Below are 13,200 nucleotides of genomic sequence, written 5' to 3'. Positions count from 1 at the left end.
AGGGGCATCCTACCTGCCTGTCGTGCGGAGTGGAGGCCTCAGCTACATTCCCTCTTGCTTGGCTAACGTAGATTAAACAAATAGGAGCAACAAGGTCACTGAATTTCAGGAAATTTTCTCCATAAAAACTAGGTCCTACTTTATCAAAACCCATCCCTTATGCCCATTTCTCTTCTTCAGTGCTGCTTCCTCAGGAAGTGCCTATGAGGGATATTCCCATTGGCTCTCTCAAGACTCAAGAGGCTCAACTTCCAGACCAGCGAGGTTCCATGGAGCGTGGCTGGTGTCTCCCAGGCTGGACTCTCTGTGGGACCCTGCCAAGGATGTCCAAGATGGGTGCTGGGCCCAGCACTGTGTCCAGCCAGAGTGCCCAATGGCCTCCCTATTGTTTATTAGGCACTTCTTCCCAGAAAGGTAAACGCTCTTCATTGCTCGCTGTGGGCCTGTTCTGGAGAAAGTATGCAGGTCAGACCACCCAGCATCTCTGGGGAAAGACTTGTTCAGGATCTCTTGGGATACCAGTGGCAGAGCACACACAGACTCTAGAATCACTACCTCCCAGCACGGAAGCATTGCAGGGTGGTGGAGGGGCATGCTCAACTGACCGATCTGCAGCTCAGGGCTTCAGAAGACAGAGTCCTGGAGTTGTGCTAAGATGAAAAAGTAGGGAAAACTCATAGGCTCTGTCCCAGGCACTGGGGTAGTCAATTCCTGAAAAAGTAGGCCGGGAGCAGTCCTTCTGCATGTCAGCCACAGGATACACTATACCGTGCTGGCATTTCCCAGAGGCTGTTTCACAACTCATTGGCTTCCCCAAGAAAGCGCTCACGGGACGCTGGAGGTGTGACCTTGGAGAATTTGTAAGCAGGCAGGCGGTGGCATCAGGAGAGAAACCGCCCATTCACCCCACCACCTGCACATGCTGCTCCGTGCACAGACTCTTCCTGCATTCACAGCTCCGGCACTGGATGCCAGACCTGCTCGGTCCATTCTGAGCCTCCCCCCAGCCAGCCAGCTTGCACTTCCCCTCTTTATTTAGACAGAAAGAAAGGAAAGGAAGGAAGAAAGAGAGGTTTCTTAGTGCCTCTTCTCACATTTCTTCTTGGAGAAAGAGTGAGGCAGGGAAATTTCCTGCCCTGCCTGAAGTGAGAGTCCTGAACCCCACTCACTTGGCCCTCCTGAGGAAGGCTGTATTTCACAGAAGTGCCTTTTCCAGACAAAGTGCCAGCACATTATTATTTAGATCTATTTTCTTGATAATTCATTGGTGTGTTAACAACATAAATTACTGTGATGTGCAGTGATGCGTCACTGCCCTCAAGGTCTATTGAGGTTGGATAAGACTACATTTTCTCATCCCCACCCTCCTGAGATTACTAAATAGGTTAAGACTTCTGTGCTGGTGCCTTTTTTTTTAATTTAAAAAAAAAAAAAAAAGCTTTATTTTTTTAGAGTGGTTTAAGGTTCACAGAAAAAACTGAGTGGAACATGTAGAGAATTCCCAAATATCCCCTATCCCAATATATACGCACAACCTTCCTCACTGCAGCATCCTCAAAAGTGGTACATTTGTTACAATTGATGGACCCACATTGACACATCATTATCACTCAAAGCCCATAATTTATATGAAGGTTCACTCTTGCATTGTACGTTCCATTGGTTTTGACAAATACATGATTACATGTGTCCACCCTTATGATATCTTACCCTTATGATAAGAGAGTTATACTGCCCTAAAATACCTCTGTGCCCTGATTATTCATCCATCTCTTTCCCCTAATCACTGGCAACCACTAGTCTTTTTACTGCCTCCATAGTTTTGTCTTTTCTAGAATTTCATAGAATTGATCTCATACAATGTGTATCTTTTTAAGATTGACTTCTTTCACTTAGTGGTAGCAATTAAGGTTTGTCTATGTCTTTTCGTAGCTCGATAGCTCCCTTCATTTTGGTACTGAATTAACATTCCATTGTTTGGATGTTCTACAGTTTATTCACCTACTGAAGGACATCTTGGTTGCATCTAAGTTTTGGCAATTATGAGTAAGGTTGTTGTAAGCGTTCCTGTGCAGGTTTTCGTGTGGCAATAAGTTTTAAACTCATTTGCATCATTTCCAAGGTGTGTGATTACTGAGGTGCATGGTAAAACATGTTTAGTTTTGTAAGAAACTGCCAAATTGTCTTCCACAGTGGTTGTGCAATTTGCATGCTCACCATCAATGAATGAGAGTTCATGTTGCCCCACATCCTCACCAGAATCTGACGCTGTCAGTGTTTTGGATTTGACTATTCTAATAGACGTGTGGTGGTATTTCACTGCTCTTTCAATTTGCAATTCCCTAATGACATGTGATGTTGAACTTACATGCTTACTGGCCATCCATATATCTTCTTTGGTGAGTTAGCTGTGCAGGTCTTTTACCCATTTTTTAATTTAGTTGTTCATTTCCGTATTGCTGAGTTTTATCAGTTCTTTGTATATTTGGATAAGTACTTTACAAGATGTGTCTTTTGCAAATATTTTTCTCCCAGTGTATGGCTTGACTCCTCACTCTTCTGTTATTAACTTTTAATGAAGTCCAGCTTATAATTATTTCTTTTATGGATCATGCCTTTGGTGTTGCATCTAAAAGGTCATCATCATTCCAAGGTCATCTAGGTTTTCTCCTATGTTATCTTCTAGGAGTTTTATTGTTTTACATTTAGTTTTATGATTCATTTTGAGAAGGGTATAATGTCTGTGTCTAGATTCATTTTTTTGTATGTGAATGTCCAGTTGTTGCAGCACCATTTGTTAAAAAGATCATCTTTGCTCCATCGTATCGCCTTTTCTTCTTTGTGAAAGATCATTTGACTCTATTTATGTTGGTCCATTTCTGGGCTCTCTATTCTGTTCCATTGAGCTCTTTGTCCATTCTTTTTTCCATTCTTTTTGTAGTATGGACTGTGTCCATACTACACTGTCTTGATTACTGCAGCTTTCTAGTAAATCTTGAAATTGGGTAGTGTCAGTCCTCTGACTTTGTTCTCTATTCTCCTTCAATATTGAGTTGGCTATTCTGGATCTTTTTCTTCTCCATATAAACCTTAGGATCAATTTGTTGATAGCCAAAAAATAATTTACTGGGATTTTGTTTGGGATTGCATTGAGTCTGAGTTGGGAACAACAGACATCTTGACATGTTCAGTCTCCTTATTCATGAAAAAGAAATCTCTCTCCATTTATTTAGTTCTTTGATTTTGTTCATCAGAGTTTTGTAGTTTTTCTCACACAAATCTTGTACATACTTTTTAGATTCATACCTAAGTATTTCATTTGTTGGGGAGTACTAATGTAAAATGTAAATGATAATGTGTTTTGAATTTCAAGTTCCACTTATTCATTGCTGTTATATAGGAAAGTGATTAACTTTTGTATTACCTCTGATTCTATCTTCTGGAAGAGATCGTAGAGAATTGACATAATTTCTTTTTTAAATGTTTGATAGGATTTACCAGTGAATCTATCTGGGCCTGGTGCTTTCTGTGTTGGGTTATTAATTAATGATTCAATTTCTTCAATAGTTATAGGCCTATTCAGATTATCTACTTGTATGAGTTTTGGTAGCTTACATCTTTCAAGGAATTGCTTTATTTCATCTAGGTTATCAAGTGTATGAGCATAGAGTTGTTCTTAATATTTCTTCATTATCCATTTAATGTACATGAGATCTATAGTAAGATCTTTTTATTTTGATATTAATAATTTGTATCTTCTCTTTTTTTTCTTAGTTAGCCTGGTCAAAGACTTATTAATTTTATTGGTCTTTTTAAGGAACCAAATTTCAGTTATGTTGATTTTCTCTATTGATTGTCTGTTTTCAATGAAATTTATTTTTGCTCCAAATTTTATTTTTCTTCAGCTTACTTTGAATTTAATCTGTCTTTTTTTTCTAGTTTTCTAAAGTGGGAGCCCAGATTACTGATTTTATTTGTATTTTATTTTTATTACTTTATTTATTTATTTATTTGAGATGGAATCTTGCTCTGTCACCCAGGCTGGAGTGCAATGGCGCAATCTTGGCTCGCTGCAACCTCTGCTTCCCGGGTTCAAGTGATTCTCCTGCCTGAGCCTCCTGAGTAGCTGGGATTACAGGTGCGTGCCACCATGCCTGGCTAATTTTTGTATTTTTAGTAGAAACGGGGTTTCACCATGTCGGTCAGGCTGGTCTTGAACTCCTGACCTCATGGTCTGCCCACCTCAGCCTCCCAAAGTGCTGGGATTACAGGAGTGAGCCACCGTGCCTGGTGGATTACTGATTTTTAATCTTCGTTTCTAATATATGCATTCAATATTATAAATTTCCCTCTCAGCATTGTTTTCACTGCATCTTACAAATTTCGATAAGCTATATTTTCAATTTCATTTAATTCAAAATATTTTAAAATTTCTCTTGAGATTATCTTTTTGAACCTCTGTTCTTTTGAATTGTGTTGTTTAATCATCAAGCATTTGGGGGTTTTCCAGCTATCTTTCTGTTATTGATGTCTAGTTTAATTTCATTTCGGTTTGAAAGCAGACATTGTATGATCTCTATTCATGCAAATTAAATTTGTAAAAGTGTGTTTCATAGCACAGAATGTGGTCCATCTAGGTGAATATTCCACATGAGCTTGAGAAAAATGTCTTCTCTGCTGTTTTTGGCTAAAGTAGTCTATAAATGTCATTATATCCAATTAATTGATGGTGCCGTTGAGTCCAACTATGTCCTTACTGATTTTTCGCCTGGTGCTGTCCATTTCTGACACAAGGGTGTTGAAGTCTTCACATATAATAATGGATTCATCTATTTGTCTCTGCAGTTCCATCAGATTTGCCTCATGTATTTTGAAGCTCATGTGTTGTTAGGTGCATACACATTAAGGACTGTTATGTCTTCTTGGAGTATTGATTCCTTTATTATTTTTAGTGCCCATCTTTTTCTCTGGTAACTATTCTTGATCTGAAGTTTGCTGTGTACAGAATTAATATGCTACATCTTCCTATCCTGGCAAAGTTTCCTGCAGAGGTTTTTGCTCCTGGGTTTCTGCTCTGATGTGCCATGTCTGCCTGCCTGTCTCCAATTTTTTAGACAGTGAGTTGTCCTGTGACCTCATTCCTCTGATGGATCTAAAAGCAATTGTTGATTCTTCAGTTTGTTCAGCTTTTTTCTTCTTGTTTAGATGAAATAAAGACTCCTAAGCTGCTTACATGCCAGACCAGAAACTGGAAGTCTTGCTTGTACCTGTTTAATGGTTTCTCCATTTCTTTCCTTGTCGCCAGATAGGTGTGGTCACTTCTTGCTGTGAGCAGTGTGCCCACCTCTACCTGACCCTCCACACACTTTCTAGTGTGTGCTGTGGACAGGAAAACTAGATAACCACATTTGTTAGAGCTGTGTGTAAAATAAAAGTAAAAAGGCTCTGAAGAAACATCTTGGGGACCTCCGATGAGGAACATGCATTAGCTTCTGAACACCTTTTGTGTGTCAGTCATTTTGGCTTCTCAGAGCTCTCGGTCTTGCTCTGCTCTGTGCTGTAGGTAGCTGAATTGAGGGAGGTTAGTGCTGCATGGTGAATTCAGGAGCTGAATTCAACTTCCAGGAGGGAAGGCAATTGATATACTAAAAAAATCCTTCTCTTTTGAAAAATTAAGAGGACTGGTTACATTTTATCACTTTGAGCAAGTTCTAATGAAGTAAATAGAGGCAAGATGAACAATCCCTGGTTCTCAGGAAACACTGAGTAACTTGGGAAGATTATATAGCGGCTAATGGAAGAAATGTACCAGCATTATAATTTATAGTTCCCATTTATTGAATAACTGAAATGTGCCAGGCATTGTTCTAAAAGCTTTTCAAGAAGTACCTAGTTTTTATGAATACAGTAAGGTAGATATTCTAATGAAATCACCTAATAAAATCACCATTTTATTAGGTTGGTGCAAAAAAAATTACAGTTTTTTCCATACTTTTAGTGGCAAAACCACAGTTACTTTTGCACCAACCTGATAGAAACAAGGAGACTTGCCCAAGTTCGGGCATCAATTAAGTGCATCAAATTGAACACAGGTCTGCAGAATCTGAATTTGTGCTTTTAGGCATTTTCATTTAATTCCACACTTGCTAATTCTTCATCAGCAGCAGCATTAATCAGAGTGTGGTGTTTTCCATCCTTATAAGGTCCTGTCTCCATGTCTACCCACCCCTTCTTGGATTACATGCACACAGCACTCTTTTTCATGATGTGCCAACCCTAAAGGTGAGTGGAAAGCATAGGAGTCTGTAACTCCCCTGGACCCAGGATCAAATTGAAATGAGATGGTTTGATTTGGAGTCAAGATTAACTTGGCCCAATTGAGAAGTCAGGTACAACCTGGGGGAAGATTAAGCCAAGAAAGGAGATGCCAGCTCTCTTGCCTTCCTTGCCAGATGGCAGGTGTGTGTATGTGTTTATATAATCAATGCCCACACACCCAGCTGTGACTTCTCACTCAGAGTTATATGAACACTGCAGGGGTTCACAAACTGTCTGGAGATCTAATTACCAGTTTCATAAGCCCAACAGAGTGCCAGCCACAGAAAGCAGCCAGGAGAGGAAAGGAGGAGGGGTACAAGTGCTGAGCAAGGCCAGGTTGTTATTAAATGCTACATTCAGCACCTGTGCCATGGGCTGAGCCTGCCAGTCTCCAAGGGAAAGCTGCCAAACCCAAAGGCACTAGAGGAAGCTAACTCTTAGGCAGTGAGCCTCTTCCAGGAAGCCGGTCTCCAGACCATCACTGGCAGAAATTCCCATGCTATTCATAAGAACCCTTCCCTGAATAAAAATAGCAGACTCTACTCCCCATGCCAGATGTCCCCAGAGGGAAGACTCACTAACTGGTCATCTTATCATCCTTGTTTGTAGATCAGAGGCCCTTGGTTTCCCTCCCAACAGTGATTTCTGAGCGTTGCTGTTTTAGGAGCAGAGACACTGATGTTCTGGGGTCCACACTTACCCTGGCGAAGGTCCGGAAGCCCTGGAGGATGGGTCTGTAGCCTGTGCAGCGGCACAGATTTCCTGTGGGCCAAGGAAAAACTGCAATGTCAGTGTAGGTCCCTGGAATGGGTGAGGAGTTTGTGACTCTGCTTGCAGCTAAGTTGGGTGCTCTCTTTACCAGGCTGCATATTCTGTTACCTCTGTCTGGAAGGCCTCTTGGCCTTCTCCTATCCTGACTTCAGAATATCTGTCATGACTTCAATAAGTCTTTCCTAGAATGGAAGCCTTCCTAGAATGCCCAGACTGAGTCAGGTGCCTCTCCTAAGTGCTCCCACAGTGGCTGATCATAGATAGCTTCATCAGTTAGCCTATCAGACTACATTATAAAGTCTCTTCTTCAGAGTATGAACTTTTTGAGAGTAGAGGCTGTGTCTTTTATCCCTGTGGCATAGGATGTGACTCAAAATAACTGAATAGATGATGGATAGAAATGGTGAATAGATGGGGAGGCTTCTCTATTTAATTCAGAGAAACAGACACATAGGTGGTCTTTGCCCTGCAGAATTCTGTTCTGGTGAAATCTGAGAGGGAAGGAAATCATATCACTAGTCCCTGTGGAGTTTTCCTGCACCAGCCACGCACTGCCAAAGCCACTCCAATACTGGTGGAAGGCAGACAGATACCTCAGGAAGGTGAACCCAAAGGCAGGAGACCCCAGGAGGTCTCCACACCAACCAGGAGTTCTTCCAACTAAGAGAGGGTTGGCTTTCTAGCAGATCTTAGTCACCGCATTGTGGGGGTGTGGGGGGCCTGAGCCCTTCCTCCAAAGGGTAGTCCCTCATGTTCCTTGCCCTGGCACTTGCCCTCACCTCTTCAGGGCCTCGTTTGCCATTCCACCTCCTAGGCTGTGCCTGAAGGCCCGTACCTTGGAAGGCATTCTCAATCTCCTCGATGGTGGGCTCAGGCTGATTCCGGAGCAGCGTGTACATACTCATGACGATGCCGGGGGTGCAGAACCCGCACTGGGAGCCGTGGCTTTTGGCAATTCTCTCCTAAAAGGAACAGATGACGTAGACACCTGGGATAGCAGAACCCTCCCTGGCTCCCCAAAGGACTCGACTGGAGCCAGCCCATGTTGAGAGACAGTGGGGGGTAGCAGTCACTGCACAAAGTCAAGCCCCAGTGCCACCATTTACCAACTGTGACCTTGGCCAGGTTCCAAGCCCTCTGAGTCATAGGTTCTTCATCTGTATGATGAGGACCATCCTTGTAGTTACCTCTAGAGCTGTGATGAGGATTAACTGCGATAATTCATGTAAAACCCTTAACACTGTACCTGCATATAGCGGGCAGTCAGCCAATGTTAGCTATGACTAGCAAGGTCTTTTCCAAGAACAGTGACTATCATAACCAGAAGGCAGCTTCTGAATGGATTGGGTGTGGCATATGAGAGAAACAGTCAAAGGTGATGTCTAGATTTTTGTCTTAAGCAGTTGGGTGGATGGCTTTGCTATTGATTTAGATGGGAGAAGACTGGGGAAGGAAACCATTAGGAGAAAAGTAGGGTTTTCTTAAGTTTGAGATTAGACATCCGTATTGAGATGTCAAGTAGGCAATGGGAAATGTAAGTCTAACTTCTGAGGAGAGGTCAAAACTGAAGTTGTAAATGTAAGTGCCGATGGCATGTGGACAACATCAAACTCATGTAGGGAGAGTGTAGGGCTGAGGAAGGGGATCAGCCTAGGTCAGGGCTCAGGACACTGCAGCAATTAGAGACTGAGCAGAAGAGGAGCTAGCGTGGAGAGAGAAGGAAAAGGCAGAACCACAGTCACAGAAACCAAGAGAAAACAAATAAATGGACAAGAAGTGGAATCTGGCTCTGTAGCCTATATGTAACCAAAATAAGTGCATTAGGAATAAGAACCTGTACCATTGGACAGGGAGGATTTTAGGTTGATTATACGGATATGACCTGATATGGTTTGGCTGTGTCCCCACCCAAATCTCATCTTGAATTGTAGCTCCCATAATTCCCACGTGTTGTGAGAGGGACACTGTGGGAGATAACTGAATCATGGGGTGAGTCCTCCATCCTGTTCTCATGGTAGTGAATAAAATCTCGCGAGATCTGATGAGTTTCTGTTTTCACTTAGGTCTCATTTCTCTCATCTGCCACCATGTAAGATGTGCTTTTCATCTTCTGTCATGATTGTGGGGCCTCCCCAGCCACGTGGAAGTGAGTCAATTAAACTTCTTTTTCTTTATAAATTACCCAGTCTTGGTATGTTTTTATCAGCAGTGTGTGAATGGACTAATACTTGACTCCTGTGTTTAAACTATTTATTCTTTCTTTCATCTATTTGTTTCAAAGAAAATAACAAGTCTTAATTAACCCTCTCACATCTCCTTCAGGTTGGACAAGTTTAGTAATTTCCCCTCTTCCTGCCTAAGAAACAAATCTACAGATGGAAAGCAATATCACCCCAACCTGTCTGACCTCACCTGACTGGCCCAAGATGCCATTCCAAGGAATAGAACCAGCCACTCTGCAGGAGGCTCCTACTCCATCACCTGAATGACATGTCTCCTCAAATAATCAAGGGAGAATTAAGACCTGGGCCAAGCTCTGGTAACATCTATTATAATCTCCCAAAGACCTCAAGTTTCGTCAAACAAAATGCTTTGGGGACAATGGCCATTCCTTCCAACAGGGCTCTACTCCCCTTTCTTTCCACTTGGCCTAAGAGCATCCTGATTGTCTCCCCAAACCCCCCTCAGATTATCACTGCCCACTCACCCCAGAAGTGTTTCGGATTTCAATGCATTTTCGGGTGGCCTGACACCATCAAGGAGTAAGTCTTGCTCAGGCACTAAATCTCTGTCATCTTATTTAGCACTTGCTAACCTCCATTCTAATGAAGGTGAAGGCCTAGCAGTTTACATTTGTACTATCTGTGGGTGGGAGGTAAGGGGTGCAGAATTACCATTGCAGAGAGTAGGTGGACTTATAAACAGGGGGCACAGATAATCAAAATTCAAATCTGGGAAGGCTGGGAGTTTCCTAAACACACTCCAGAACAAAGTGAGGAAGGTTCCCTGCATCTCTTCCTCCAAATTCTGGTGCAGCTGGACTGGCCTAGCCACCAGATTCAGTTGACCTCTTGGGTTCCTTGAGATCATGCAATGTTATAACCAACCAGCTCACAGGAAGGAGATTCAGCCTTGGGCGTTTCTTCTTTTCACCTCATGGTACCCAGAGGAGATGGGGAGGTGGCCAGGGTGCAGTTGCCTCCTTAGATTAAGCAGTGAAACTCTGCCCAGCAACCCAAAGCAAGTCTGCACATTTGGCATGAGCCTCCCTGCAGAGGAAACAGCATGATCTCAAGAGCACAGCTCCCTTTCCTCTGTTTACCTGCACAGGATGCAGCCTCGTCTTGGTGCTTCCTATTCCTTCCACAGTTGTCACTGCAACATGGTGCAAGGAGCAGATGGGGGCCAGGCAGGCATTGGCAGAAAAGTGGCTAGAACCCCAGATTAAGGTCATTCCATTTATTGTCCACTCAAGTCATCAGAATGGGCCTGACTGTGGGCTCTGGAGGACTTTGTGAGGCTTTACATTATGTCTCTCTGCTCCCATTTGTGTTCTTGTATCTTCTACCAGTGTCCTCACCTCTCCACTGAAGACTCTGGGCGAGGAACAAAGGAAGCCCTTCTTGTAGGTAAAGCTGAGCCCTTCCAGAATCCTGTGGGATCAGGCATCAGAGCATCCTCAGCCTCGGAGCAGAAGCCAGGGAGCAAGGGTCACTTTCAGTTGCCTGTTACTCAGCCTGACCCTGGAGGCTGAGTCAAGGGGAAGTTTCTCTGGCAGGCTGCAGCCTTGAAGCATGCTTCTGCCTGCAGGGCTCTTCCTTAGCCTCGGTGCCAGAACCTCCAATCACTTTGCTTCCCTGCATTTCCTCACCTCTATTGCTTTCATTCCTCTGTGGGGAAAGGGAGAGGGAACCTCCTGGCAACGTGAGACACCAAGCCCTTAGCTAGAACTTCCTTGCATTCTTCTGTTATTCATCACTCATTCACTTGCAATCAGCATCAGTTATTGAGTGCCAAACATGTCAGGCACTCTGCTGAGGGCTGGGGAAATAAAGATGAGTAAGATGAAAGCTCTGCCCTTCAACAGCCTGCAGTCAACCGGGAAAGCGGAAGCCCATGTGAAGGTGCAATTTAAATCTTGTTAAAGTAAATTTAAAAGGAGACCAGGCCTGAAGACTCAGCAGACAAAACCAATTAAGCCTCATAAGTGACCTAAACTCTGCTTGATTTGCAGGAGAGTTTTAACTTGAGTTACTTCTTATGAATATCTTTATTTAAAAAAAAATCTTAAGATCAACCAATCAGAAGTAGTCAATGAACTTATAATTATAGAACTAGGGACTTTCCAATGGGATAGACCAAATAAAGCAATTGTATAATTGTAACCAGTCAAATAACTTCTTTGCTTTTTGCCTGTGTCCATCCTACAAAAACCTCCTGCTTGCATTTCCCTGGTGGAGCGCCTGAACTGCTTCTAATTTGGAGCTGCTTGAACTCTTGAACTGTTGTTTTCTCAAACTGTAAAAAAATTGTATCATGCCTTAGTTTACCTTGGGAAGGCTGTGCACAGGGCACTATGGGACCAGCACAGTCAAGGGGCACCTAACCTGGTCTTGAGAGATCCAGGATGGTTTCCTGGAGGTGGTGATATTTTCGTCCAGTTCTAAAGAGCTAGTAAGAGTTAGCCAGGTAGGGAAATCCTAGGAGAATGTCCCAGCTTAAACAAAGACCAAGCAATTAGTGGGCCTGTGTCACTGATATCTCACAATTATCTCTGCTTGAATGGAGTGCTGGGCCCGTGGTGAGAAAGAAAGCTGGAGAAGAAACCTGGGGCCTACTGTGCAGGGCCTTGCCCACTAAGCAAAGAGATTTTGTCCTGGGGACAATGAAGAGTTATTGACGGGTTTTATGGAATGCGATATAAACCTGGATTTTAGAAAAGTCATTTTATCAGCAGTTCGGAGCCTGGTCAATATTATAAGCCTAGAACATACTTGCTAAGAGATCATTCTACAGTTTTCCTGTGCACAGATTCTCCTTAAAAACAGGGGTTCACACACGTGCACATGCACACACATACACTCATGCACTCCCTCACAAGTTGGTACTGCATCACAGCCCCTACGTGGGTGGTGCCAGCAGGCAAAGGATACACGATCTTGTTCTGCAGACGATCATACTTGGAGAGCATCACTGTGCAAGCCCCACAGCCTCCCTCTCCACAGCCGAGCTTGGTTCCACTCAGCCCCACTGGGTGGTCAAGAGTTAAGGAGAATGAACTCAGGGAGAGGAGTCTGCTGGGTTGCTAGGAAATGCATGGGCAGAGCCGTGGGCAGAGCCATTCATTCCCATATGTGCTCAGGCCCCTTAACCCAGGAGGGCAGCAGGCCCACTGGCCTCCTTATTCAGAGAGACTGCACTGCACCCCAGGGAGGCAGGGAACAGGGCCATCTCCACTGCACAGAAGAGCAAAGGCATCAGGACCCCATGGACAGCATCCAAGTAGTATCTCTTGGGACATGAGTTCTAGGACTGGTCGGTCCTAGAGCCTTCTCTTGGGTTGAAGTCTTCTATATGTGAGGAGGTAAATCATACACCTGAGCATACGGGGCAGTTCTCACATCACTCCCAGCTGGGCACACCATGAAGCCGCTTGGGTCAGAATGAGACATTGATCTGTTCTGGGACCTCTGAGTCCTCGCTTTTCACTCTGAACTTTTGGGCTGATAAATCCCCAAGAATCAAAATTAGGGCTAGACCAGAGGCTTTTGAATATTTGGCCCACAAGATATGTGAATGGAAATTAAAATAGAGTGGTTTCTGTTTAGGTCAGGGTCCAATACTGGGCCACACTCTTATATATACTTGCAGAAAGATCATTGGCTACTTTGAGTTTTAAAAGTGCCTAACTAGTAAGCTATGCTAGAGAACAGCTATTGCGGAGGTCACTTTCCCTGAGTCACATTGCTGCTTCTCCCTCAGACCTGCAGGCCTCTAAGCCACCCACCACCTACTGAAGATGGAGGAAACTGAGGGGATTATCGCCTGGTCACTTCTCTCATTTTCAAGACAAAATTTAAAAACAATGATATAACATCTTATTTTGGAAGA

The 13,200-nt window shown here is 43.5% G+C and overlaps 1 protein-coding gene across 2 annotated transcripts in view; it reads right to left on the bottom strand.

Moving 5' to 3' along the window:
- Positions 1 to 13,200, bottom strand: part of XDH (xanthine dehydrogenase) — a 74,406-nt gene that overhangs the window by 50,106 nt on the left and 11,100 nt on the right. For both annotated transcript variants that reach the window (XM_033176128.1, XM_033176126.1), the window contains exons 3-6: positions 12,243 to 12,339; positions 10,412 to 10,520; positions 7,925 to 8,051; positions 7,019 to 7,080 (exon numbers count right to left, since the gene is read on the bottom strand). In XM_033176128.1, coding sequence (XP_033032019.1) covers positions 7,019 to 7,080; positions 7,925 to 8,051; positions 10,412 to 10,520; positions 12,243 to 12,339 — 395 coding nt within the window. The remainder of the gene's footprint in view (positions 1 to 7,018; positions 7,081 to 7,924; positions 8,052 to 10,411; positions 10,521 to 12,242; positions 12,340 to 13,200) is intronic.

This window comes from Trachypithecus francoisi, unplaced genomic scaffold (assembly GCF_009764315.1).
Source record: "Trachypithecus francoisi isolate TF-2019V2 unplaced genomic scaffold, Tfra_2.0 Lachesis_group17, whole genome shotgun sequence".
Taxonomy (NCBI): Eukaryota; Metazoa; Chordata; class Mammalia; order Primates; family Cercopithecidae; genus Trachypithecus; species Trachypithecus francoisi.
The sequence above is the reverse complement of the archived record's forward strand: the minus strand, read 5'-3'. Positions and strand labels throughout refer to the sequence as shown.